The 27013-nt window shown below is 46.3% G+C and overlaps 1 protein-coding gene across 1 annotated transcript in view; it reads left to right on the forward strand.

Annotated features, from left to right (window-relative positions):
- STT3B (STT3 oligosaccharyltransferase complex catalytic subunit B) overlaps positions 1-27013 on the forward strand; it is a 284604-nt gene that overhangs the window by 222207 nt on the left and 35384 nt on the right. The window contains exons 11-12 of the mRNA XM_030205953.1: positions 840-1027; positions 10634-10805. Coding sequence (XP_030061813.1) covers positions 840-1027; positions 10634-10805 — 360 coding nt within the window. The remainder of the gene's footprint in view (positions 1-839; positions 1028-10633; positions 10806-27013) is intronic.

Below are 27013 nucleotides of genomic sequence, written 5' to 3' on the forward strand. Positions count from 1 at the left end.
GAGCAAAAGAAGCATTAGAGAGCCAAAGCAGGCACGTTTTGTACTATACTTACAAGGATGCTGGGAAATGCATATGTAGATTCCACCATGTACAGCAGGGACAAAAACTTTACAATGGAACACGTTAAAAAAAAAAAAAAAAAATCACCCAGGGTTATGAATGTGTAAGTGCTGGATTTTACAATCTGGATGTCCATGAAGAGCCAACTTAAAGAGCAAAAAAATGTATTTATTTTTTTGGAGAGGGATAGAGAGCGGATTAGTGGTTAGTGCAGCGGACTTTGAACTTGGGGAACTGGGTTCGATTCCCACTGCAGCTCCTTGTGACTCTGGACAAGTCAACCTCCATTGCCCCAGGTACAAATAAGTAGTTGTAAAACCACAGAAAGGCGGTATATGAAGTACCATTTCCTTTCCCTTCCCTACTGCTCCTTCAATCATTGGCATAAACCCTAGATCCAAATGAGCAGTTAGATGATAGGCCTGCTTGGAGCATGTGTAAATGCAGATGCCTTTTTTTTTTCCTTCCTTTGCTTGTTAAAGTATGTGTTCATTATTGCAAAGTCAAAAATACAAATACTTTGCAAGCCCACCTACAGTAGAAATTGTACGCACTGATGATCTACGCAAATAGCTGTGTTGTAAAATTTCTATTTACATGTGTAAAAGCTCTGCAAACCTTCTGAAATGACCATCTATATGTATTTTATTTGCAAGCAGGAACCATGATAATTAAAACAGGGTATTCTAGAATTGTTTTAATTAATTGATGTTAAGTGCAACGTAGTTGTCCAGAAAGCATTCATCATCCTAACCTATTCTCTGTTGTATTTACTCAGGCTGGAAAAGTGAGGAAGCATGTGTCTGAACAAGAAAAAACAGAAGAAGGGCTGGGTCCCAATATCAAAAGTATCGTCACAATGTTGATGCTGATGTTATTGATGATGTTTGCTGTCCACTGTACCTGGGTAACCAGCAATGCATATTCTAGTCCTAGTGTTGTTCTGGCTTCATATAATCATGATGGGTAAGAATGCTCTTTAAGCCTTACCTAGTACGGCTGTTTTCTAAGGTTGAAAATGTTCTATGGATAGGTTAATACAATTTTATCAATAAGTGTCCTTGATTCAGTTTGTTTATTTTTTTGGGATTTATTAACCACCTTTATGAAGAGATTCACCCAAGGCGGGGTACAGCAGGTACAGTTTAACATAAAACTTCCAATTTTGTTAACAGCATAACAATAGTAAAATGACCAAGGATAAACATATATACAATAAAACCTAATAATAGAACTACCATGAAACAGTATCAAAAATATACACATTTAACAGCACTGAAATTCAAATAACAGTATATTGCTTCCAGTACTTGGTATATTGTGTGTTCAAGTTTATAATACTTGAGGCTTTTCTTTTTGACTAGCTATATTCCCAAGGTTTTAACCATATTTGCTTGAAACAGCATACCCAATTAACTAGATAACTATGGAATAAATTCATGAAGCTTCTGTTTGGGTCTTTAGAATCTTGGGACAATTCACCTGGGATCCCCAAGGATCTGGCACAGTACTCTTTTGGGATTACAAGGTTCTTGTGACCTGAATTGACCATGTTGGAAACAGGATGCAAGGCTTATGAAACTTGGATCTGTCTTAGTATGGCAATGCTTATGTACTTAAGGTTTGCTCTGTTGTATCCTTTCAAAACTTGTGTCTATAATCTCTGATAGAGAGCATTATGCTACTTTCTGGCAAGCCACGACACCAGCTTGTGGCATGTACAGGCCCTCTTTTGAATTGAGAAAGCTGAAGCTATTCTAATAGCTAAAATGATACATTTCAAAATTATTAGTGAATATGACTTGCTTTCACTAAAAGTACTGTTACTATTTTTAAGTAGCCTAATGCTAGCAATTATGCTACTGCTAATTTTAAACTATAAGCACTCTTTAAAAAAAAAATGCTGCTTAATTGCCTATTGATGCCTTCATGAACGAGAACATGTTGATGTTGATTTTTGTCATTATTCATTTTGCTGGCTTTGTTTAAAAAGTGCATTTAGAGAGTGGAGCTCAAGAGTTTTCTTTCTGTTATATATATAGTTACAAAGTAGTTGATTTTTATCAGCCAGGATCTTGATCTAGCTGATAGATGCTCTTTTCCTAGGCAAGCCCCTCTCTTATTTCCTCAGGATGGATCCCACTTAGCTTATAAACACTGAGGCAGGATTTCATGTGCATGCAGTTTAGGCTGCCCTAAAGATGATAAAATATATTTCCATGAGTCTTAGCAGTGAACCTCCTACTTAACCTACTAGTACATAAGTAATTCCACACTGGGAAAAGACCAAGGGTCCATCGAGCCCAGCAATCTGTCCACAACAGCGGCCATCCAGGCCAAGGGCACCTGGCAAGCTTCCCAAACGTACAAACATTCTATACATGTTATTCCTGGAATTGTGGAAAGCTGTGAGCCTTTCTGTTCTCCAGCTGCCATTATCAACTTAGAATTCTAGGCTGGTGAATGACTCAGTGGTGCTCTTGCGCCATCAAAAGGCAGAGGCTGGCAGTTACCAGACTGATTGCATCATTTACCAGAATTTTCTCAATTTAAGAAACAGCTTAAGATATATCCTTTTCACCAGGCTTTTCATGGTGGTTGAGATGTTTTGAAACTGACTTGGATAGATTAGCATTTTGATGGATTGGTATAGGGCTATCTCAGTATGTTTGTAGCTTTGGTATTTTTGTGTTTTTATATTGTGTATGTTTTATTGTACCCCGCCTAGACTAATAGGTTAAAAATAGTTTAATAAAAACTGTGCTTTCCTGTGGTACTACTGCTTCTGATTTTAATTTTCAGCTTAGTGTGATGGCCAGTCTTTCATGTACCAGAAAGTCTTGCATTTTAAAGGGACTGTCCTCTCTAAGGATTGAAGAATCTCTAATTGGCAGGCATGAAATATAGAGAAAGAGTTAAGATAGTCCATGAGTTGCTGAATAACCAGACCGTCCATTGCTTTAACTGACAGTGGGATAGAATCTCCGGGCCTGTAATTTGAAACTTCATTCAAGCTGGATTGTGGGTTTTTGGAATGGGAGTTAGAATTATTTTTCCTTTTTTTTTTTTGAAGGAAAAATTCCATGAGATAGCTTAAGTGTTGTATTTGATTACAAGCATTGTATGAATAGTTCAGGGGCTGATAATAATAACAAAGCTGCTGTACAAATATCCACATAGGAAAGGCGTGAAAGGTGAGCAGTAGAGGTTATTGATCATAAAGAGTGCGCACCAATGTTACCAGGAGGGTCAAGACGCACTTGTAATAAAAAAGATATGCATTCCATTATCCATTAAGAAAATGTAGATTTAGAGACTGCTTGACCCAATGATCATGGATGAAAAGAAGTAAAAAGCTTAGATCAATTTCTGTGATTCTTCATACATTCCAAGTAGGGGCTGCATTTTGATTAAAAATTTTAATTGCGATTAATCAAATTATTAAAGGCAGGGCGCATCCGGCGGCCCATTGGGGGGGGGGGCACATTTTCTAACCCCCCCCCCCCCCCCCCCCCCAAACACACACACACAGAGTAGATATCATATCTTTGGCAGGGATGCCAAATCCCTGCCAGGCAAAGAAATGCACTGCTAAAGCAGCCCCCTTCCTTCTTGTGCTGCCTCAGGAGCAAGGAAGTCAGAGGGGTGCCTCCAGCCACCCATGCCAGATGCCAGCGGAGTGCCTCCAGCCACCCATGCCAGCACTCCCTAAATGTGCTCAATTCATACACAGACTGAGTATGCTTGGGGAGTGGAAGCGTTGGTGGCTGATGGAACCATGCTGACCTCCTCGCTTCTAAGGCAGTACGAGGAGGAAGGAGGTGATTTGGATAGTGTATTTCTTTGGCTGGAGGAGCTTGAGCTACCCTACCAACCATTGAACAGATATTACAGCTTTGGAGGGAGCCCAGGTCTCCAAAGGCCCAGCATCTCCCTTTCTCCCGTTTCCAAGTCTCTTTCCCTTCTTTCTATCCCCATTATCTCTCTCTTCCTCTCTCCCACCCCCCCCCCCCCCCCAAGTCCAGCATATCTTTTTCTTCATTCCCTCCATTCTTTCCATCCCAGGTCAATCTCTCTCTCCCCCCCCCCTCCCCTTCTCTCTGAGCCCAGCCCTTCCACTTCCACCCTTCTCACCCTATTTCTCCCTTCCCCCCGTGCACAGTCCAACATCTCTCCCTCCCCGTTTAGCTTTTCCCAAGGTTTTCCCTCTCTCTCCTCCCCCCTCCCTTCGGGCCACCCAAGGTTCTCTCTCCCCCCCCCCCCCCCCCCCCCACTTTCTCCTTTCCCGGCCACCCGAGGCATATTCTCGCTCTCTCGATATAGATATATCCCCTGACCACCTGAGGTTCTCTGTCCCTCCCCCCCCCCCCCCCCCCCCCCCCGTCAGCTGGCAACTCTCTTCCCCTCCCGTTTTCACTTAGTTTACCTTTTCACTGTTTTCAGGATGTCTTTGGCCCTGCAGCAGCTGTACTGCACCAGGCCTTTCCTCTGACCCATCCCAAACAGGAAGTTGTGTCAGAAGGGGGCAGGATGGGTCGGAGGGAAGGCCCAGTGAAGCCTGCAGACAGCTTTTCAGTACAGCTGCTGCAAGTCCGAAGACCTCCTGAAAACATAATCGCTCTTTCTTACATGTTGAGTGATGACAACCTTGTGATTCAGAGATTCCGTTGGTACATTAAACCCCATTAAACAGGTTGCGTATGAAGTCTTGCAGTAGGGGTGACATCATTTTGCTAACATGTGGCCCAGGAGTTCAGCAGAAATCTTGCTGAACAGGTTCTCTTTGAGAGGACTTGTGAAATGAAGGGACTATATATTGTTCCTTGAGAAGAAATGCTCGAGCTTGAATAGTATCTGGAATGTCTCTGAAGAATTAAATGGATTGAGTCAGATTTAAGTTGAATTTTTCAAAGTGTATGATGAATCCCAGAGATTGCATTGTAGTTATTGTGAGTTGCAGAGTATAACAATTCTTGATTTGATTGTGCCAAGGAGTGACGAAAAGGTTGGACTTTGCTTTGGAAATGAGACTTCTGGAAGGTGAAGCATAGATGCTTTCAATGCTGTGTATGGATTGGAATGTGTGCATAAGCTTCCCTGAGATCCATCCTGAATTTTTTTCTTTTTTGATAAATTTGTTTAAACACCAAAGGTTGAATTTGAGACGTAATCCTTCTGACATTTTGGGGGATTAGGAAGTAATGGAAGTAAAAACCCCGACTGGTCTCATTTGGAGGTACTTGCTGTGTTTAGGGGAGCAAGTAAAGTATTCTCCTTCAGGATAGTAGCCCAGTGAGAATGAGGGTACTGGGGGGTGCTGTCGGGTGAGAGCAAAATTTATTCTGAAACTTTGGGTGACGATCTTGATAGCCCATGTGTCTGTGGTAATTGCCTGCCACTCTTTCAAAAAGTGTTGGATACGTCTCCCCAGTGGCAAATTGACAAAAACTAGGATTTAATTTAGGTAAAGCATTGGAGGATAAAGATTGTCTTCCGCTGTCTTGATTGTGCAGAATCAGGTTGAGAATGGTGTGAATACAATTGGTGGATAATAGAGGTTGGCAAGATGTTTCTGGTTGAGGAATAATGGAAACACTTGTATGAGTTTGAAGAATCTCCTTAAGGATTTGAGAGTTTTTCTTAATGTAGATCTGTTAAACGATCATGAAGGTTCATCTCTAAGGCCTGAGGCACAAAGCCATTCAATCCTGGCATCTCTTGACTGCTGCTACCCTGAAGGTGGTGTCATAGATGTCATAAGTATTCTTTATGAGATGAAAAGTAGTTTCTTCAAATATCTTGAGGGTGTTAGTGGTTCTGGAGTATTTGGAGCAAGAGTATCCAGTAACCGGTATCTTGTAAAGGTGGAAATTTTGATGGATTTGCAATTGATGTGCTGAAATTCTGGGTGCTAGCATGGTGCTTGAATAAACTTTTCTGCCCAGGGTCTATTGTTTTTGAGTTTTTACCTGTAGGACAAAGCACATTAGATTTTGAAACTTTTAACTTTTTGTGGAACCTCAGAGTGATGTGTTAACTGGAGTTTATCATGTTCTAGAGCAGATTGGACTTCGTATTTCCTGTCCAGATGTTTGGATGTAGGTTGAATGGAATATGGATATTGTCATATTTTAGATTTGTACTCCTTGGAGTACTGAGTGAATAGGGACAGTAACTGGTCCCATAGGGGTATCAATAGCTTTCATGATAGTTTCAAAGTTGTTTCTATTCATAGATGCAGTCTCTGCTCCAGATGCTAGTTCTTTTAAAACTTTTTGTATAAATTTAGAGTAGGTCACATTGTCTAGTATTATACTGTTTTATTGTCTCAGGCTGCACCAGCTTCAAGGATGAAGATAAAGGTGGAGGTGAATTCTTAGGAGGAAGGTTTTCCTGTTCCTCTTCGGAAGAAATGGCTGGTGAATTTTGCCAGCCTATCTAGGATGGAGGTGTCTGAGAAGGATATTGTGGTATAGGAAAAGCAGCACACATAGGTGACTGAGACAGTAGAGTGTTAAGATTTACTTACCGCTGACTGTAGAAAAGGCTGCTGAAGTACTTGCTGAAACAAATGTAAAAGAAGGGAAGCCACATCGTACATTGTTTGAGATGTTGGAAGTGCTTTCATTCATGATGGAATGGGCCGGAGGATGTAGCAGTATGAACTGAGGAAGATGGCTCTCTTGACTGTGCTTAACTTTAGCTGGCGCTTATAACATTTTAGGTGGTAGATCAGGTGACAGAACCGCCTGTGCAGTACATGGAGATGGAGTTGACCAATGAGAGGGAGCTTTGTGCTGTTACAATAGAATGAATGAAGTCCTTGTACAGTCAGTGGAGATTTTTCTGTTGGTAAGAGAGAGCGCTTAGGTACATCATTAGTCAGCTGCAACAGGCTCTTTGGGTCAGCACTAAATTGACTGTCCATGTTGCTTCTTCTCTCTCTCTCTCTCTCTCTCGCTCTTTTAAAAGCTGCAGTGGAAGTTGAACCGGCAACCTGGCTTTCAGCTGGCTGCTTTAACCATTAGGCTATTCCTCCACACATTTTTTTCTCTCAGTTTCCTAAGAGAAAGCAACGTTCGTTACAGAAAATGGAAAAGAAAGAATTGAGACTCTCATGGTCAGCAAGGCAGGAGTTATGTCCATGCACCTGATAGGTTCAAGTATTTAGTTAACCAGCCAGAAAGATGCAGGTGCAAACATACATCTTGAGAAGCAGAACAAACTGTGTGTCTGCATTATCCTCGGAGAATGGCTGAAACACACCTGGTATGGAGAAAAGACCAGTGGCAACTGGGAAATTAGAGCAGTTTCTGCAAGTAAAAAGCCTTTTACCCACAAAAATCAGCTACCTGAAAACTTCTTACTGTGTAGTTTATGGATTTTAAAAGTACATTCATTAACAAAGGCAAAAGTGATGTAGTTGAAACCTGCATGAAAAGCAGTGTGATTATTAAATACTAGTAAAAAAAGGCCCGTTTCTGACACAAATGAAACGGGCGCTAGCAAGGTTTTCCTCGGAGTATGTATGTTTGGGAGAGTGTATGTGAGAGAGAGAGTGAAAATGTGAGTGTGTGAGAGAGAGAGTGAGTCTGGGTGTGAGTGTGTTTGTGAGAGAGTGTATGTGTGAGAATGAGAGTGTGTGCAAGTGTGTATGTGAGACACAGTATGAGAGAGAGTGTGTGTGAGACACAGATTCTCTGTGAGAGTGAGTGTATGAGACCAAGCGAGTGTGTGAGTGACTGTGTGGCACATAGAGAGTGAATGTGATACAGTGTGAGACAGAGTGTGTGAGAGTCAGAAAGACATTGTATATGAGAGAGAGAGTGTGTGTGTGACAGACATACCTCCCTTCCTGTGTCTCTCTGGTGTCAGGCCCCCTCCCCTCTGTCTGTGGTGTCTGAGATTCCCGCCACTGCACCCAAGCAATTGGTGTGCTGGAGGAGGGGGAGGGGGGATGTGTTGGGGGGGGGGTTCAGGTTGGAAGAAGAGGGGTGTGGGGGGTTCAGGAAGCGATGCCAGATGACTGTGTGTGTGGGGGGGGGGGGGGGGAGGGCAGTGGGTTCAGGAAGCGCTGGCAGATGAGAGAGAGAGTGTGTGTGTATGGGGTTTCAGGAAGCGTTGCGAGATGAGTGAGAGTGTGTGTGTGTGGGGGGGGCGGGGGGGGGTTCAGGAAGCCCTGCCAGATGAGAGAGAGTGAGTGTGTGTGTGTACGGGGTTTCCGGAAGCGCTGGCAGATGAGAGAGAGTGTATGTGGGGGGAGGGGGGTTCAGGAAGCGCTGGCAGATGAGTGAGAATGTGTGTGTGTGTGTGTGTGTGTGTTTTGGAGGGGTGTGTTTGGGGGGGGGGGTGTTGGGGGTTTCAGCTTGGAAGAGGAGGGGTGTGTGGGGGTGTCTGTAAGTGCTGCGAGATGAGTGAGTGAGTGTGTGGGGGGGCGGTTTATCAAGTGTTTCCACATGAGAGTGTGTGTGTGTGGTGGGGGGCTTCAGGAAGCGCTGCCAGATGAGCGAGAGTATGTGTGTGTGTGTGGGGGGGGGGGGGGTTCAGGAAGTGGTGCGATATGAGAGACTGAATGTATGTGTGTGTGGTGGGGGGGTTGCCACATGAGTGAGTGAGTGTGTATGTGGGGGGCAGGGATTTCAGGAAGCGCTGCCAGATGAGAGAGAGAGAGACTGAGTGTGTGTGTGTTGGGGGGGCGTTGTGTGGCCAAATGAGAGTGAGTGTGTGTGTGTGGGGGGGGGGGGTCAGGAAACACAGCCAGATGAGTGAGTGTGGGGGGGGCAGGGGTTTCAGGAAGCGCTGGCAGATGAGTGTGTGTGTGTGTGTTGGGGGGGGGGGGGGGCGTTGAGGAAGTGTGGCCAAATGAGTGAGTGAGTAAATGTGTGTGGGGGGGGGGGGTAAGGAAGCGGTGCCAGATGAGGATGAGTGTGTGTGTTGTATGGTTCAGTTCTTTTGGGGGGGGGGGGGGGGGAGGGAGGGAGGGAGGATGGATGGATGGATGGATCCATCCATCCATCCATCCATCCATCTTTTTAGAAGAAGAAGTAATGAAGCGCGTCCTCTGCGCGATGCCCCCCCTCCCGCCGCCATCCCACCCACAGCGATGCACCCGGTCGCCGCCATCCCACCCACCATTGTGTAGTTTTGCTGGCGGGGGGACCCAAAATCCCGCCAGCAGAAGTCTTGTGTGTGTGCTGAGTGAGTCAGACTCCTCCAGCGATCTTCTGCGTTGCTAGCCTGTGCAGGGCGGGGTTCTTTGCGTCTGACGTCCTGCACGTGCAGGACGTCAGATGCACAGAAGCCCTGGCTGCCTACACAGGCTAGCAACGCCGAAGATGATGCCGTAGTCAGCAGACAGGACTTGTGCTGGCGGGGTTTCGGGTCCCCCGCCGGCAAAGCAACGCGAAGGTGGGTGGCTTAGTAGGGGGTTGTTGCGGGGGGGGGGGGGGTGTTGGACCTCCTCCATTTGACCTGCAGCTTTGGGGGGGGGGGGGTCGGGGCGGAGGTGGGCGGATTACCATTATGTGGGTGGGGCTTCTAGTTTTTGAGGTCGGGCGGGGGGGGGGTGTTGGATGTCGGGACTGTGGACTCCGCAGCTTTGGAGGTGTTTTCCCTTTCTGCGGGTGGGTCGGCAGGGGGAGGAGTAGGGAAACACGCTCCGCGTGTTTCCCTACTCCTCCCCATGCGTGGGTGCGATCCGTTTGTTCTTTTTTTTTTTCCGCCCTCGACGTCATGACGTTTGACGCGAGGGCGGGGCAGAGATGGCTGGCTGGCTTCACCACCATGAATCCACGAACCCTTCAGGGAGTGTTTGAGTGACTTCAGAACGTTGTCTTCAGAACGTTCACGGTGCGTTTTATTATATTAGATGAGGTTAATATGATGCTGACTCTCAAAGCTTGGGGAGAATAACCTGTGTGTCTTTCCGCTGCTTCCTCTTCTGGGCAACCTAGATTTTTTTCCCCACAGTGTGTGTTTGGGAGGAGGTGGGGGTGACATCTCTTGGGCATTGCAGAGGTCTGATGTGTATAGGTGACTTGTTGGATGCTCAAGGTAAAATGCTTTCTTATGATACTATCAAAGTGACCTATGTAAATAGGATGGGGAAGGGGGAACAGCTATTATACCCATTTACAAGTATGACATTATAATAAAATAATAATAAAACTTTATTTATAACCCGCTATATCTTTAAAAGTCTAAGCAGGGAACAAATCACATACAAAATATAAAAAAAACAAAGCATTAAAAATTATTTCTTTACACAACAAACTATACAAAAAAAACCCCTCTACAATTCAAACATACAGCAGATTAAAATTTATATGGTATTACAATAATTTATACATCAGAGGAACCAAAAGCCTGAAGAAATAAATCTGCTTATCCAGCTGTAACTGTTTATGCTTTATGTTGTAAAAGCTGTCTTATTGTTCAGTTGCCAGAAATTGCTGCCAGATCGTGTAGCCTAATGGTACTACATGTCAAATCCTAAAATTTTGTAAAGCATATTTTGATACTGTGATGCTGCTTGGTTGAAAAATACTATATTAAATCCATTTTGTACTTCAGGACTCGTAATATTCTGGATGATTTCAGAGAAGCATACTACTGGCTACGACAAAACACAGATGAACATGCTCGTGTGATGTCCTGGTGGGATTATGGATATCAAATAGCAGGAATGGCTAACCGGACTACATTAGTTGATAACAACACGTGGAATAATAGCCATATTGCACTGGTGAGGAAGGAGGCTGTTTGTATAACAGGTCAAAACAGCAAAATAGTTTAATTTGCATGGTTTTATTCCTTTTCATCCTGCTAAACAAGTCCAGATGAATAAATTGTGTCTTACTACCAGCAGTATAAGGGCTGGTGCAACCTGGAACCCTTCCATATTTCTCTGCCTTCAGCAGATGGTGTAGACTGGAGTGCTGGGAAAAAACAGAAATCATACTCCCTATGAAGATGAGAGCCAAAAAAAGGGGGAGTAGGGAAGAACCAATGGTCAGCGGATGACCACTGTTTTTTCCATACTTCCCCCCCCCCTTTATTTGGGGGGGGGGGGGGGGGAGACTAGACTGCTGCAGCAGGTATTGTTTTGGTAGGCCTGATGCCCTATGATGCAGTCCATAGCCTGTGTCTCTTTTGCAGTTGAGTCCCTTGGCAAATTTACTAATGTTACTACTACTACTAATCATTTCTGTAGTTGTACAAGACATATGCAGCTGAACACGTGCAGGTACTTTTCCATTCCCTAGTGGTCTCACAATCTTAGTTTTGTACCTGGAGCAATAGAGGGTTTAGGTGACTTGCCCAGGGTCACAAGGAACTACAGTGGGAATCGAATTCAGTTCCCCAGGATCTCAGTTCACTGCACTAACCATTCAGCTACTACTTTAATTTGCTGTTGGATTTTAGGTTGCAGTCCTTTCCCCAGTTGAACTTGGAAGGATATAGCCTCTGTTGCCCCAGGCCTTAGCCCACACGTTTTCATTTGGCAGGGCTTTCAGACTTTATTCCCTTTGCTGTTTGCTAGGGGAATAAAATTTCTTGGGGAAAAATGATGAAAGCAAGGAGCAGGCAGCAATGCAAAGCAGTCATTCGGGGCAAACACCATGTGAGGCAGCAGCAGCCCTGGAGAACCATTCCCCAATGGTGTAAGTCACTAGGTTCGGGTCCATCAGGGGGTGTGACTCATAGTCCTTGGCAGCCTCTGGCATGCCTGTATGTAGATGTAATGTAATATTATACAACAGCAAAGGAAGAGGGGGTGAGGTACAACAAATTAAGTTCCAAGATGTTAAAGCAATACACTTTATTGAAGGGACTCAACAAAGCCGTGTTTTAGCAATGATGCCTGCATCAAGACTCCATCAGCCTTGAGCCACAGAGTTACTCAGAGCTTTGCATGCCAGACCATCAGTGAATTCACCGTGTTCTGAGTGTCGGTGTATATGATATATCTTACTCCACTGTCCTTGTCAAGTCCCTTCAATAAAGTGTATTGCTTTAACATCTTGGATTCTTCGAGTGGATCACAATTTAAACAAAATAACAAAGAAATGTGAAAAAGTTATATCTGAACATAGTATTGACAAATTGCATTTCTTTAGAGTTCCAGAAAGAGTAGTAAGGCATGGTTCGCTACTCATAAAGTAGTGAACACCGTACTCTTAACAACTTCATAAGAAACAGATTTCTCTGAGATTTTTTTTGTAGCATACACCGGACACTGAGGGAAAGTAAATAAGTCGAAACCCAAATGCTCTAGACTGTCTGTAATTACCTGGGAATGAGAACAGGTTTACTGGATATTCTGGGCTGGTACTATAAAAAAATTTTATATATCAAAAACACCAGCTTAAACTCAATCTTGGCCTATATTGGTATCCAACGCAAATGGGTCGATTCTGGTTTTGCTGTCATATTTCTTCAAATGGAAAATGAGTTCAGCAGCAACATTTTGAAGCAACTGAAGCTTGGTGCAGAATTTAGCTGTGACAGTTGAATATAAACTGTTACAATAGTCTAGATGAGATAAGATGAACGGCTGAACTAGCAGAGAAAAGTGTTCCTCTGTAAATAATGAATCCTACAGAGTAAATGAAATTTTAGAAACACAGTACTGATGATGATAACCTGTGGCTCAAGAAATAATGTCATACCCAACAAAAATCCCAAAACCTTAGCATAGAATGTTGCTACTATTTGGTTTTCTGCCATGTACCTATGACCTGGATTGGCCACGGTTAGAAACAGGATCCTGGGCTAGATGGACCATTGGCCTGACCCAGTACGACTATTCTTATGTAGATCCATTCTACTGTAAGGAAAAACCATCTGGCAAAGTTCATTTCTCAGGAGCATACTTTACAGAGTGACATAACCACAGTAATTTTGTCTTCTCCCTATTAAGTTTAAATCCATGATTCTTACTGTGTGTTTGTGTTTGCAGTACTATTGGATACTCTAGACATGGTAACTGTAGGATTATCATCTGCTAACACCAAGAGGAACATGTCGTTTGCATATGAATAGATGGTGGTGGGGTCTCCGGGAGTTGGCAGCAGAGCAGTACTGCCATCCCATTGCCCATATATGGCAGGATAGCTGTTGATTTGCCCTTGAGTGAGCCCATGGACCTCTTTAAGGAGAATCGTAGTGAAACTAGCTCTTTTCAGTCCCCTGATGCTGGCCTGGGGTTCCTGTTTTTGTAGCCAGCCCGTCAAACTTTGGACTGAAATGAGGATGCTGTTGAGCATGAGGTAGAGGCCCCACCATTGGAGGGGGCCCTGGGTCCTCAGTGGATTCAAACCATCTGACAACAGCAGATTTTAGCAGGTGCCAGCTTCCTGGGTCAGGCTGTTTCCTCATACCTGCAGAACGTACCTGAGGTTTGGAGCTGCAGGGGCCCTGGTTCACAGTTTAGGGAGAAGTAGATGACAGAATGGTGATTTGGAGCTGGATCGGGCCCTGTGCCTACCTGTGTCCTCTGGAGGATTTGGGGGGACTGGAGGAGGAAGGCCCCAAAGGCTCACTGTGGAACACATCTCCACACACAGGAGGCCTCTGCCTAGAAGAAGAGGAGGCCTCCCTGGTGGTATGTTTGTTCAGGAAGAAACAGCTTAGCCCCCAATCGACTCTGTGACCTTGACCTTGCACATTTTGACTTCATCCTAGGCAGAAACGTCAAATGGGGATCCCATCCTTGACGGTTTCTGGATGCCGCCCATGGCCTTTCAACTTCATAGGGCCCTCTTGCAGATGGTTCCAGCAGAGTAGACTGTATCCACTACTGCTCAAGGACCTTGACAGATTGTTCCAACTCCCTAAGGTTGCACCTTGGTCGCAATCAGGACCTAAAAGGCCACTATTCTGGTAAGGGGGAGGAGTCAGAACATGCATTTGCCACCTCTGCAGTGGAGATTCAGGTTCTGACAGAGTAGTGGTGACCACCAACAGAAGTCTCACTGGTTGTGGAGTCCAGTGCCTCAGCCAGCTTGCTTAAGGTTGGTGGTCGCAGATAGAAGTTTTAGTCCATCAACCATCTGAAGGTGAGGACCATTCAGTTGGCCCTGCAGCAGTTTCTCTTTTTTTGTTGGAAGGGCAGAGCGGTTCAGGTATGGTCCAGCATTGCCACGTTGATGGTATTAGAAGCCAGCTGGTTGGCCAGTTGGGTGAAACTACATCTTGTGGTATTCTCGTTGGAGCACATTGCAGGGATGGAGAATGAGAGCTGAATCGCTCAGCTGGTGGAGTGATGAGGCCCTTTGTGCTATGTTCTGTTGGCGTCACAATGGAATGCAGAGCGTCCCCTATCATTGAGTCACAGACACGAATTTGGCTCAGCCAGCATTGATTCACTAGTGCAGCCTTGGCCATAACAGGAGCCCCTTTGTTTTTACCTTGGCCCCTTATTAGCAGGGTCTTCTGAGAGTTGGCAAGGATCCAGTCTTCGTAATCCTTGTAGCTACAGACTGGTCTCTTCACCTCTGGTATGTAGGTTTAGTTCACCTTCTAATGGGTACTCCCTCTTCCATGGGGACAAGGGATTCTGAGGTAGGATCCATTCAGGCTTACAGAATGGCTTTTGAGAGTCTTCGCCTGAGAAACAAGAATTACTCTTCCTTGGTTATTGTGACAATGTTAAAGGCCCTTTACATCCCTGGAGTACGTCAGAGTGTGACAAGTCTTTGAACAGAGATGCACCAAGCACGACTTTTCCCTGTGATGAGCAGAGTTGTTTCCTATTCTTGCATTTCTGCAAAATGGTTTGCAGCACGAATTGGTTCTCAATTCTCTGAAGGTCTAGATGGTGGTCCTCTCTTTCAGAGGTGAAGTACATGAGTTTCTCTTGTGGCACATGCTGATCTTGAGATTTTTGCATGGCATGGAGCACATACAGCTCCTGCCCTGAGACATTTTGTTATAGTGGTTCTCAACATCCTGGCAGGGTTGCAATTTGAGCCCTTTCTGGTTGCCATTTGCTTGACCAGATGTGTATCTAAGTTACAGGCTCTGTCCTGTAGGGACTCTTACTTGTTCGCAGTGAGGCAGTCTCATACAGTCTCATCATTCTTACCAAAAGTGGTTTCTCTGTAAATCTGGTGGTGTCACACCTGGCCTTTTGGTCAGGGGGAGCCTTGGATTCTGCACAGAACCTCCATGTTGAATGTCTGCAGGGTGCTCTTAGGGTACCTGGAGGTGACAAATCCCAGAAGTTGGATTCACTCCATTTTATTTCAGTCGACATTAGAGGAGGTGGCTTTCAAGGCTTCCATAGCATGTAGAATTAAAGGGGTGATTGAAGTGGTCTACATGCTTCAGAAATCTTCTATGCTTGGGCTCCATTTGCATTCCCCGTGAGCATAGATAAACTACTGGGCAGTGTCCTCAGACAGTTACACCTGAGGACATTGCAAAGCGGTGACGTGGTCATTGGTACATTTGTTTGTGAAGCATTACATGATTGATATTCTAACCAGGTGTGATGCATCCTTTGGCAGAGTCGTGATTTCAAGGGGCTTTCTATAACCCCCTCCCTAGGGTATTGCTTTTGAGGAAATTGATACTTATTCATACCTATTAATTTCTTTTCCTTGAATCTTGCTAAGACAAGTCTAGATTCCACCCTGGAAGACTACAACGTTGGGAAATTTCTGTGGCTCTGTTTACAACAAAGGGCAAAAAAGATAGAACAAATAGTTACTTAGTGCAGAGCAGAGGCATAGCCTTGAGTTTTTTTTTTTTTTTTTTGGGGGGGGGGGGGGTTAAGACCTTGATTTGGGGGGGGGACTGAGCCCAGAGTGGGCGGGGGGGGGGGGTTCATTTTTGCCTTACCGCTCTCCGCTCCCACCGCAATCCCACATACCTGGACTGGCGGGGGTCCCCAAGCCCCGCTAGCAGAAGCCTTCCTGCAGCGATACTTGGCGAATATCACCACAGGAAAACTACTGGTGAGGCTTGGGAACTCCCGCCAGCCCAGATATGGGATTGCAATGGGGTGGAGAGCAGCAGGGAGGCGGGGCTATTAAGGTTAACCTGCTATAGGTTCACCTCGGTGCAAATGGTGCCTGCCTTCATCACATAGAAAGTAAACTCATCTCTTCTCAGTCCTTTGTTTGATTAATAAGGGGCTTCTGTTGATGGGCTCTCCATGTTACGTTAACCCAGTTGATGAAAGCTCCTTTTTTAGATACCCAACATGCCTAACCTAGAAGGTCTTATTTTTAGTGGTAGGCACTTCAGCCCACAGGGTTAGTGAGCTCCAGGCCCTAGAAGCTGGTCCACTGTTGATTGTTTTTCAATATCAGCAAGGTCTTGCCTACTCATCCTAAGTTTCTTCCTGATCTAACTTATGTAAAGTTAATAATCCTACTGTTTCATTGTTTTCACTGCTACTTCTCAATTGCTTCCTCAGGCACAGTTAATCTATGTAAGTAGCTAATTGTCTTACGGTTCCACGGTATTCACTACAGATCTTTAATTGGTGGTGTTCAATTATTAGGTACTGTCACTATCCCTCAGCTTAGCTTTCTCAGTTACAGCTAATCTATGTAATAAGCAAATCATCCTTAGCCACAGCTAATTTATGTTAGTAGCTGATGGTCTTACTGTTCCATTGTATTTACTGCAGACCTTCAATTGTTCAATTATTAAGTACTGTCACTTTTTCTCTGCTTAGTAGTCTGTTATAGCTAATTTATATAATAAGCTAATTGTCCTACTGTTCCAACTACTTAATTTTATTGCCTGCTTTATGCTAGAGGCTGCTGTCTTTTTATCGTTAACTATACTATTCCTGAAACATCTCGGTGTTATTACTGAGTTGTACTCAGTAATATTTCAATCCTTCTCACAGATATCCAGACTACACTTCTGCAGCATGTTCTTCTTTAAGATATTTTTCATTTTCTACTCACTTGCCATCATCTTTGCTACGCTTATTGCTCCCTCACCATCAGAAATTAACATTATTCCAGTCCTTTACCACCATAAAAGAACATCCAAGCTAATTTCATCTCATCGAACTGGTGTCTTCAAAAGAAACCTCCCTTCTACCTACCAATCATCAATAAATAACGATACTCCTTCACCCAATCCTAGGACATCCACCTCCAGACAAATTATCAACATTCAATCTTCAACCTCGAATGTTGCACCTTATCTATCCGTCCGAGTGGGTTATGTCAACGCCAGATCTGCAGCTAATAAGACTGAAATCCTTACAGACTGGATTAAATCAGACAAACTTGACCTACTATTCATTACAGAAACTTGGGGCCATAGTTCAAAAGACCCCATCATAATTGATTTATGCCCTCCTGAATTTAAGATCTTACATTGGCCAAGAAAAGAAAGAAGTGGAGGGATAGCACTTAATTATAAATCATACTTCTCCCCCGAATCTATATCAGAGTTAATCACACCTCAGCTTGAAATTGCTTCATTCAAACTCCATAGTCCTAACCTATGCGACCAATTAACTTGTATCCACTTTTATGGACTTTATTGCAAATGCCTGCACCAATTACTCCAATGTATTATTAATTGGAGACTTAAATCTACACTTAGAAGACTCCCATTCCCCAAATACCCACAATTGCATGGACTTCTTTCAACTCTGCAATATTGACCTTCCTCCATTGCAACCAACTCATATAAAAGGTCACTCCCTTGACATAATTTCTTACAAACTCTCCACCAACCAAAACATAACTATATCTGATATTAAATGGTTTAATATCCCTTGGTCTGACCATCATAAATAGACACTAACCTTGTATTGGCGCACAAAGGATACACTTATAACCCAAAATCCTTCAACAATCACCACTAGAGGGCGGATTAACAAAGACAGTTTCTGGCAACATATATATAACAACAATTGGTCAACACAACCTAACTCTCTTTCCTTCCTCACAGATTGGAACACCAGATGCCAACTCATCCTGGACGAAATTGCCCTCCTTCGATCCAGAACTTTACGTAGACGTCAGCCATCACCATGGTGTAATGACCTACTAAAAAACCTAAAATCACAAACCAGAAAACTAGAAAAAGCGTGGAGTAGATCAAGAAATAATCTTACCTTTAACGCTTGGAAACAGTCACAGAGAAATTATAAGAACGCCATTAAAAGAGCAAAAAAAATCACAACCAATGGCACAGATATAAAGTGTTAAAATGGCCCTTCTGAAATATCAAATCATAAAGAGCCTCCTTAATACCAATCCAGTTACCCTCTTACCTTCAAATAGCCCATCTGCAGACCAATTGGCTAATCACTTCTATAATAAAATTACTAATCTTCGTAAATCGATTCCCCAAGATGGTAACTACATAGATACCTTTCTCAATGAATTGGATCCCAACATTAGTGAAACTCCGGTTGACCGCTCATGGACAAGTTTTACTCTCCTCACCACCAAAGAAGTTTCCAAGGCGATCTCCAAACTCTCCAGATCCCATTGTCATCTTGACTCCTGCCCTAGCCATTTAATGAAAGACGCCCCTGAACGCTTCATCACAGATCTCACCGCCCACCTTAACGTCTTGTTGCAACAGGGTTCCTTCCCTACCGAACATGGTAACATATTACTTACACCTATACCCAAAGACTCCAAGAAACCTTTAAGTTATGTTACCAACTACCGACCAGTGGCCTCCATCCCCCTGTTAAATAAATTGATGGAAAACAGAGTGACCTTCCAAGTCAATGAGTATATACAAAAATTCTCCATCCTTCATGAATCTCAATCGGGTTTCCGTCCTACCAAAGTACAGAAACGGTATTGCTTACTTTAATGTCCAAATTCAAACAAGAAATATCATTCGGAAATAGAGTACTCCTTTTACAATTTGATATGTCTGGAGCATTTGACATGGTCGACCATTGTATTCTTTTTAGACTTCTGGATAAGTTGGGAATTGGTGGCAATGTTATAAAATGGCTCGAAGTCTTTATTACCTCTAGATCCTATAGAGTCAAGCCATCTACAGAAATATCATCTCCCTGGTCATCAGATTGCGGTGTGCCTCAAGGTTCTCCTCTATCCCCAATTCTATTCAACCTTATGATGATTCCTCTGGCTAAATCCCTTTCCAAACATGGTCTCAACCCTTTTATCTATGCTGACGACGTCACCATATTTGTTCCCTTCAAATCTAACCTGGCAGAAATTTCCGACAAAATAACTAATGGTATGAATATCCTAACTTCTTGGGCCAACGCTTTCAAAATGAAACTAAACAAAGACAAAACTCAATGCCTAATCCTCTCGTCCCATTATTCCACATTCCATCCAACTACTCTCACCACTCCTGATGTTACAGGTCCTATATCCAACAATTTGAAAGTCCTTGGAGTTACATTGGATAAATACTTATCCCTTGAAGACCACGCAATATCCATCACGAAGAAAATATTCAATATGATGTGGATGTTGAAATGTGTGAAACCTTATCTCCCATTGAATACCTTCCGTAGCTTGGTACAATCCACAGTACTCACCGACGCTGATTACTGTAATAGTATTTCTCCGAGGACAAGCAGGCTGCTTGTTCTCACTGATGGGTGACGTCCACGGCAGCCCCTCCAATCGGAACTTTACTAGCAAAAGCCTTTGCTAGTCCTCGCGCGCCGATGCGCACCGCGCATGCGCGGCCGTCTTCCCGCCCGAACCGGCTCGTGTTCGTCAGTCTTCTTTTGTCCACGCTCGGGACGGTCGTGTTTTGCCGCCGTTTCGCACCCCTCAAGTTGACCCTCGCGCGTCTTCGCGATTTCGCAAAAAAAAAAAAAGAGAGACTTTGTCCCTTCCCGTGTGTCCAGTTTGTTTCCCCGGCGTAAGTTTCCTTTTGCTTTCGGGGTAGGCCTTTTTTGAGGCCTCGGTACGGGTTTTTTCTCTCCCTTATTTTTGGTGCCCTTCGTCACCATCGCGAATTTTGATTTCGCCGGCGTGATTTTTCTGCCCATGTCATCGAAGTCTCCCAGCGGCTTCAAGAAGTGCACCCAGTGCGCCCGAGTAATCTCGCTCACTGACAGGCACGCATCGTGTCTTCAGTGTCTGGGGGCTGGGGACCACCCGCAGGCCTGTAGTCTTTATGCTCTTTTACAGAAGAGGACTCAGGTAGCGAGATTGGCCCAGTGGAACATGTTGTTCTCGGGCTCTTCGTCGACAACAGCACCGGAGGCATCGAGTGCATCGAAGTCGACAGCATCGAAGTCTTCGACCTCGGCATCGACTACATCGACAGCATCGAGGTTTCGACCCTCTGCATCTTCGGTACCGAGACATCGGAAGTCGGCGTCGGTGGTACCGGGACCTCCGCTGTTGCTGATGTCGTCGGACGGTGGTGCTTCGACTGGAGTGCAGGTGAGGGCTGTCAATTCCCCTGCTGGTGGCGGTGAGCCTTCGGGTGGGTCTCCTCCTACCCTGAGGGCTCCTGCGGTACAGCCCCCCCCCCCCCCCCCCCGAGACCGACCTTCGGCCTCGGCCCCTAGGAAGAGACGGTTGGATTCTACGTCCTCCTCGTCGGTACCGGGAAGCTCCGGTGACATGCTTCGTTTGAAGAAATCAAAGAAGCATCGACACCGGTCTCCTTCCCGCATCGGTACCGAGAGCTCTGGGTCGCCGAGGGAGTCGGCACACAGTAGGCATCGGCACCGGGAGGATCGCTCACCCTCTGTTCAGGAGGTGTCTGCGCTCCACCTTGGACAGCCCGGAACAGACTCTAACCTCGACGCCTGCATCGGCTTCCATGTCTTTCTCCACAGCCGCTCTGCACGAGAGTCTCCGGACTGTTCTTCCAGAGATTCTGGGAGAGCTGTTGCGCCCTTCTCCTCCGGTACCGGGGGTGCTTGCGCCTCCGGTACCGTCGAGTGAGGCGCTGGCTGGCCCTTTGCCTGGGGTGAGGTCTCGTACCGGCTGCGGCCGCCTCCCAGGAAGACTCCCCGACGACGTCGGCGGAGGGAGCTTCGCTGGTGGTGGCGAGGGAGTCTACCTCTCGACGCTCCCACCATGGCCGTGTTTCCACGGAGTCGAATCGGGCACGGCTTCAGTCACAGGTTCATGAATTTGTGTCTGATACCGATGGTTAGGCCTCGTGGGAGGAGGAGGAGGACATCAGATATTTCTCTGACGAGGAGTCTGATGGCCTGCCTTCTGATCCCACTCCCTCCCCTGAAAGGCAGCTTTCTCCTCCCGAGAGTCTGTCATTTGCGGCCTTTGTCCTGGAGATGTCTACGGCCATCCCCTTCCCGGTGGTCGTGGAGGATGAGCCCAGGGCTGAAATGTTTGAGCTCTTGGACTATCCTTCTCCACCTAAGGAAGCGTCCACAGTACCCATGCATCATGTCCTAAAAAAGACATTGCTGGCGAACTGGACCAAGCCATTAACTAATCCCCACATTCCCAAGAAGATCGAGTCCCAGTACCGGATCCATGGGGACCCAGAGCTGATGCGCACTCAGTTGCCTCACGACTCTGGTGTGGTGGATCTGGCCCTAAAGAAGGCTAAGAGTTCTAGGGAGCATGCTTCGGCGCCCCCGGGCAAGGACTCTAGAACCTTAGACTCCTTTGGGAGGAAGGCCTACCATTCTTCTATGCTCGTGGCCAAGATTCAGCCCTACCAGCTCTACACGAGCATCCATATGCGGAACAATGTGTGGCAGTTGGCGGGCTTGGTGGACAAGCTCCCTCCTGAGCAAGCCAAGCCGTTTCAGGAGGTGGTCAGGCAGCTGAAGGCGTGCAGAAAATTCCTGGCCAGAGGGGTATATGATACCTTTGATGTTGCGTCCAGGGCCGCTGCTCAAGGTGTGGTGATGCGCAGACTCTCATGGCTGCGTGCCTCCGACCTGGAGAATAGGATCCAGCAGCGGATTGCGGACTCCCCTTGCCGATCAGACATTTTTGGAGAGAAAGTCGAACAGGTGGTAGAGCAGCTCCACCAGCGGGATACCGCTTTCGACAAGTTCTCCCGCCGGCAGCCTTCAGCATCTACCTCCTCAGGTAGACGTTTTTATGGGGGAAGGAGGGCTGTTCCCTACTCTTCTGGTAAGCGTAGGTACAATCCTCCTTCTCGACAGCCTGCGGCCCAGGCTAAGCCCCAGCGCGCTCGCTCTTGTCTGCAGCGTGCGCCTCAGCAAGGCCCCACGGCTCCCAAGCAAAAGCAGGGGACGAGCTTTTGACTGGCTCCAGCAGAGCATAGCTGACATCAACGTATCTGTGCCGGGCGATCTGCCGGTCGGGGGGAGGTTAAATGTTTTTCACCAAAGGTGGCCTCTTATAACCTCCGACCGGTGGGTTCTTCAAATAGTCCGGCAAGGATACACCTTCAATTTGGCCTCAAAGCCTCCAAATTGCCCACCGGGAGCTCTGTCCTACAGTTTCCAGCACAAGCAGGTACTTGCAGAGGAACTCTCCGCCCTTCTCAGCGCCAATGCGGTCGAGCCCGTGCCATCCGGGCAAGAAGGGCTGGGATTCTATTCCAGGTACTTCCTTGTGGAAAAGAAAACAGGGGGGATGCGTCCCATCCTAGACCTAAGGGCCCTGAACAAATATCTGGTCAAGGAAAAGTTCAGGATGCTTTCCCTGGGCACCCTTCTTCCCATGATTCAGGAAAACGATTGGCTATGCTCTCTGGACTTGAAGGACGCCTACACGCACATCCCGATATTGCCAGCTCACAGGCAGTATCTGCGATTTCAGCTGGGCACACGTCACTTCCAGTACTGTGTGCTACCCTTTGGGCTCGCCTCTGCGCCCAGAGTGTTCACAAAGTGCCTGGCTGTAGTAGCAGCAGCGCTTCGCAGGCTGGGAGTGCACGTGTTCCCTTATCTCAACGATTGGCTGGTAAAGAACACATCCGAGGCAGGAGCTCTACAGTCCATGCAGATGACTATTCGCCTCCTGGAGCTACTGGGATTTGTGATAAATTATCCAAAGTCCCATCTTCTCCCAGTACAGAGACTCGAATTCATAGGAGCTCTGCTGGATTCTCGGACAGCTCGTGCCTATCTCCCGGAGACGAGGGCCAACAATCTGCTGTCCCTCGTCTCACGGGTACGAGCGTCCCAGCAGATCACAGCTCGGCAGATGTTGAGATTGCTTGGCCACATGGCCTCCACAGTCCATGTGACTCCCATGGCTCGTCTTCACATGCGATCTGCTCAATGGACCCTAGCTTCCCAGTGGTTTCAGGCTGCTGGGGGTCTAGAGGACGTGATCCACCTGTCCATGAGTTTTCTCAAATCCCTTTGCTGGTGGACGATTTGGGCCAATTTGACTCTGGGACGCCCCTTCCAAATTCCTCAGCCACAAAAAGTGCTGACTACGGATGCGTCTCTCCTGGGGTGGGGAGCTCATGTCGATGGACTACACACCCAAGAAAGCTGGTCCCTCCAGGAACGCGATCTACAGATCAATCTCCTAGAGTTACGAGCAGTCTGGAACGCTCTGAAGGCTTTCAGAGATCAGCTGTCCCACCAAATCATCCAGATTCAGACAGACAACCAGGTTGCCATGTATTACATCAACAAGCAGGGGGGCACCGGATCTCACCCCCTGTGTCAGGAAGCTGTCAGCGTGTGGCTCTGGGCTCGCCGTTACGGCATGTGGCTCCAAGCCACATATCTGGCAGGCGTAAACAACAATCTGGCCGACAGGTTGAGCAGGATTATGCAACCTCACGAGTGGTCGCTCAATTCGGGAGTAGTGCGCCAGATCTTCCAAGTGTGGGGCACCCCCTTGGTAGATCTCTTCGCATCTCAAGCCAACCACAAGGTCCCTCAGTTCTGTTCCAGACTTCAGGCCCACGGTCGACTGGCATTGGATGTCTTTCTCCTGGATTGGGGGGAAGGTCTACTGTATGCTTATCCTCCCATACCTCTGGTGGGGAAGACTTTGTTGAAACTCAAACAAGACCGGGGCACCATGATTCTGATTGCTCCCTTTTTGGCCGCGTCAGATCTGGTTCCCTCTTCTTCTGGAGTTGTCCTCCGAAGAACCGTGGAGATTGGAGTGTTTTCCGACCCTCATCACACAGGACGAAGGGGTGCTTCTGCATCCCAACCTCCAGTCTCTGGCTCTCACGGCCTGGATGTTGAGAGCGTAGACTTTGCCTCTTTGGGTCTGTCAGAGGGTGTCTCCCGTGTCTTGCTTGCTTCCAGAAAAAATTCTACTAAGAGGAGTTACTTCTTTTTATGGAGGAGGTTTGCCGTCTGGTGTGACAGCAAGGCCTTAGATCCTCGCTCTTGTCCTACACAAACCCTGCTTGAATACCTTCTGCACTTGTCTGAGTCTGGTCTCAAGACTAACTCTGTAAGGGTTCACCTTAGCGCAATCAGTGCATACCATTACGGTTTGGAAGGTAAGCCGATCTCAGGACAGCCTTTAGTTGTTCGCTTCATGAGAGGCTTGCTTTTGTCAAAGCCCCCCGTCAAACCTCCTGCAGTGTCATGGGATCTCAATGTCGTTTCACCCAGCTGTTGAAACCTCCTTTTGAGCCACTGAACTCCTGCCATCTGAAGTACTTGACCTGGAAGGTCATTTTCTTGGTGGCAGTTACTTCAGCTCGTAGAGTCAGTGAGCTTCAGGCCCTGGTAGCCCAGGCCCCTTACACAAAATTTCATCATAATAGAGTAGTCCTCCGCACTCACCCTAAGTTCTTGCCGAAGGTAGTGTCGGAGTTCCATCTGAACCAGTCAATTGTCTTGGCAACATTTTTTCCTTGTTCTCATTCCTGCCCTGCTGAACGTCAGCTGCACACATTGGACTGCAAAAGAGCATTGGCCTTCTATCTGGAGCGGACACAGCCCAACAGACAGTCCGCCCAATTGTTTGTTTCTTTTGATCCCAACAGGAGGGGAGTGGCTGTGGGGAAACGCACCATATCCAATTGGCTAACAGATTGCATTTCCTTCACTTACGCCCAGGCTGGGCTGGCTCTTGAGGGTCATGTCACGGCTCACAATGTCAGAGCCATGGCTGCGTCAGTGGCCCACTTGAAGTCAGCCATTATTGAAGAGATCTGCAAAGCTGCGACGTGGTCATTTGTCCACACATTCACATCTCATTACTGCCTGCAGCAGGATACCCGACGCGACAGTCTGTTCGGGCAGTCAGTGCTTCAGAATCTGTTCGGGGTTTACAATCCAACTCCACCCCCCTAGGCCCATTTTTATTCTGTTCCAGGCTGCACACTCAGTTAGTTGGAAAAGTTTAGGTCAATCTCAGTTTTGTCCTCGCCGTTGCGAGGCCCAATTGACCATGTTTGTTGTTTTGAGTGAGCCTGGGGGCTAGGGATACCCCATCAGTGAGAACAAGCAGCCTGCTTGTCCTTGGAGAAAGCGAATGCTACATACCTGTAGAAGGTATTCTCTGAGGACAGCAGGCTGATTGTTCTCACAAACCCGCCCGCCTCCCCTTTGGAGTTGTGTCTTCCCTTGTCTTTGTCTTGCTACATACGGGACTGACGAACACGAGCCGGTTCGGGCGGGAAGACGGCCGCGCATGCGCGGTGCGCATCGGCGCGCGAGGACTAGCAAAGGCCTTTGCTAGTGAAGTTCCGATTGGAGGGGCTGCCGTGGACGTCACCCATCAGTGAGAACAATCAGCCTGCTGTCCTCGGAGAATACCTTCTACAGGTATGTAGCATTCGCTTTTCGTTGGATGTAAAGCCCAAATCATGAAAAACTTCAGACTGCCCAGAACACGGCAGCTAGACGTATTTATGGGAAACCTAGATTTGAAAGTGCAACACCCCTCCGTATGAAACTTCATTGGCTCCCTATTAGAGAACAAGTCAACTTTAAGGCCATCACACTAATCCACAAGATCATCCATGGAGTATCACCAAGTTATATGGTCAATCTATTAAACCTTCCGACCAGAAATATGTCAACATGTTCACGATCATACCTTAACCTGCACCTTCCCAATTGCAAAGGACTAAAGTACAAGAACTACCATACATCTAACTTCCCCTATCTGGGATCCCAACTCTGGACTGCTCTACCCAGATACATTCGGTCAATTAGTGAATATCTTCTTCCCTTTAGGAAACTATTGAAACCCCATCTATTCAAACAGGTTTACCCAAATGACTTGACATACCATAAGCAAACATAAGCAATACATCTGTTTACCGGTTCAACTAACCATTAATAACAATGACTCAGAAAACATCTCCTACCAACCTTCTTACCCTCTATGCTCATCCCAACTTCTCCTTTATCGCCCCACCTCCTTACTTATCCCTATCCTTTCTCTCACACCTCTTCTATCCCATTTACTCCTTGTTCATTTGTCCCATCATATACCTCCTTTGTTGATTCTGATACTACAGATTGTATTCTCTTGTTACTATGTAAGCCGCATTGAGCCTGCGATGAGCGGGAAAGTGCGGGGTACAAATGTAATAAATCTAGTGTTTAAAAAGTCAGCAGTTCTGGTAACATTTTTCCCAAAACCTCATCCCCACAATGGTGAAAGCGTATGCCACGCTTTGGACTTGAGTCTTGGCCACCTATGTGGAGCAGACTAGAACCAATAGAAAGTCCTTCCAGCTTTTTGTTTGTTTCACCTCAAAACAGGATGGGGGCTGCTATCAGCAAATGCTCTTTCAAATTGGGTAGCAGACTGCATTTCCTTTATTTATGTCCAGGCTGGGCTTATTCTGGAGGGTCATGTCACAGCTTCTAATGTCAGAGGTATGGCAGTGTCGGTAGCCCACTTCAGATCAGCCTCCATGGAAGAAATTTGCAGAGCAGCAACATGTTCTTCAGTTCACACCTTCACATCTTACTCCGGTTTGGTACAGGACTCTTGGCATGACATTCAGTTTGGTCAAATGTTAAAAATCTATTTGTATCTAGAATTATAAGTACATAAGTATTGCCATACTGGGAAAGACCAAAGGTCCATCAAGCCCAGCATCCTGTTTCCA

Source organism: Microcaecilia unicolor, chromosome 1 (assembly GCF_901765095.1).
Source record: "Microcaecilia unicolor chromosome 1, aMicUni1.1, whole genome shotgun sequence".
In the NCBI taxonomy this organism is placed as follows: Eukaryota; Metazoa; Chordata; class Amphibia; order Gymnophiona; family Siphonopidae; genus Microcaecilia; species Microcaecilia unicolor.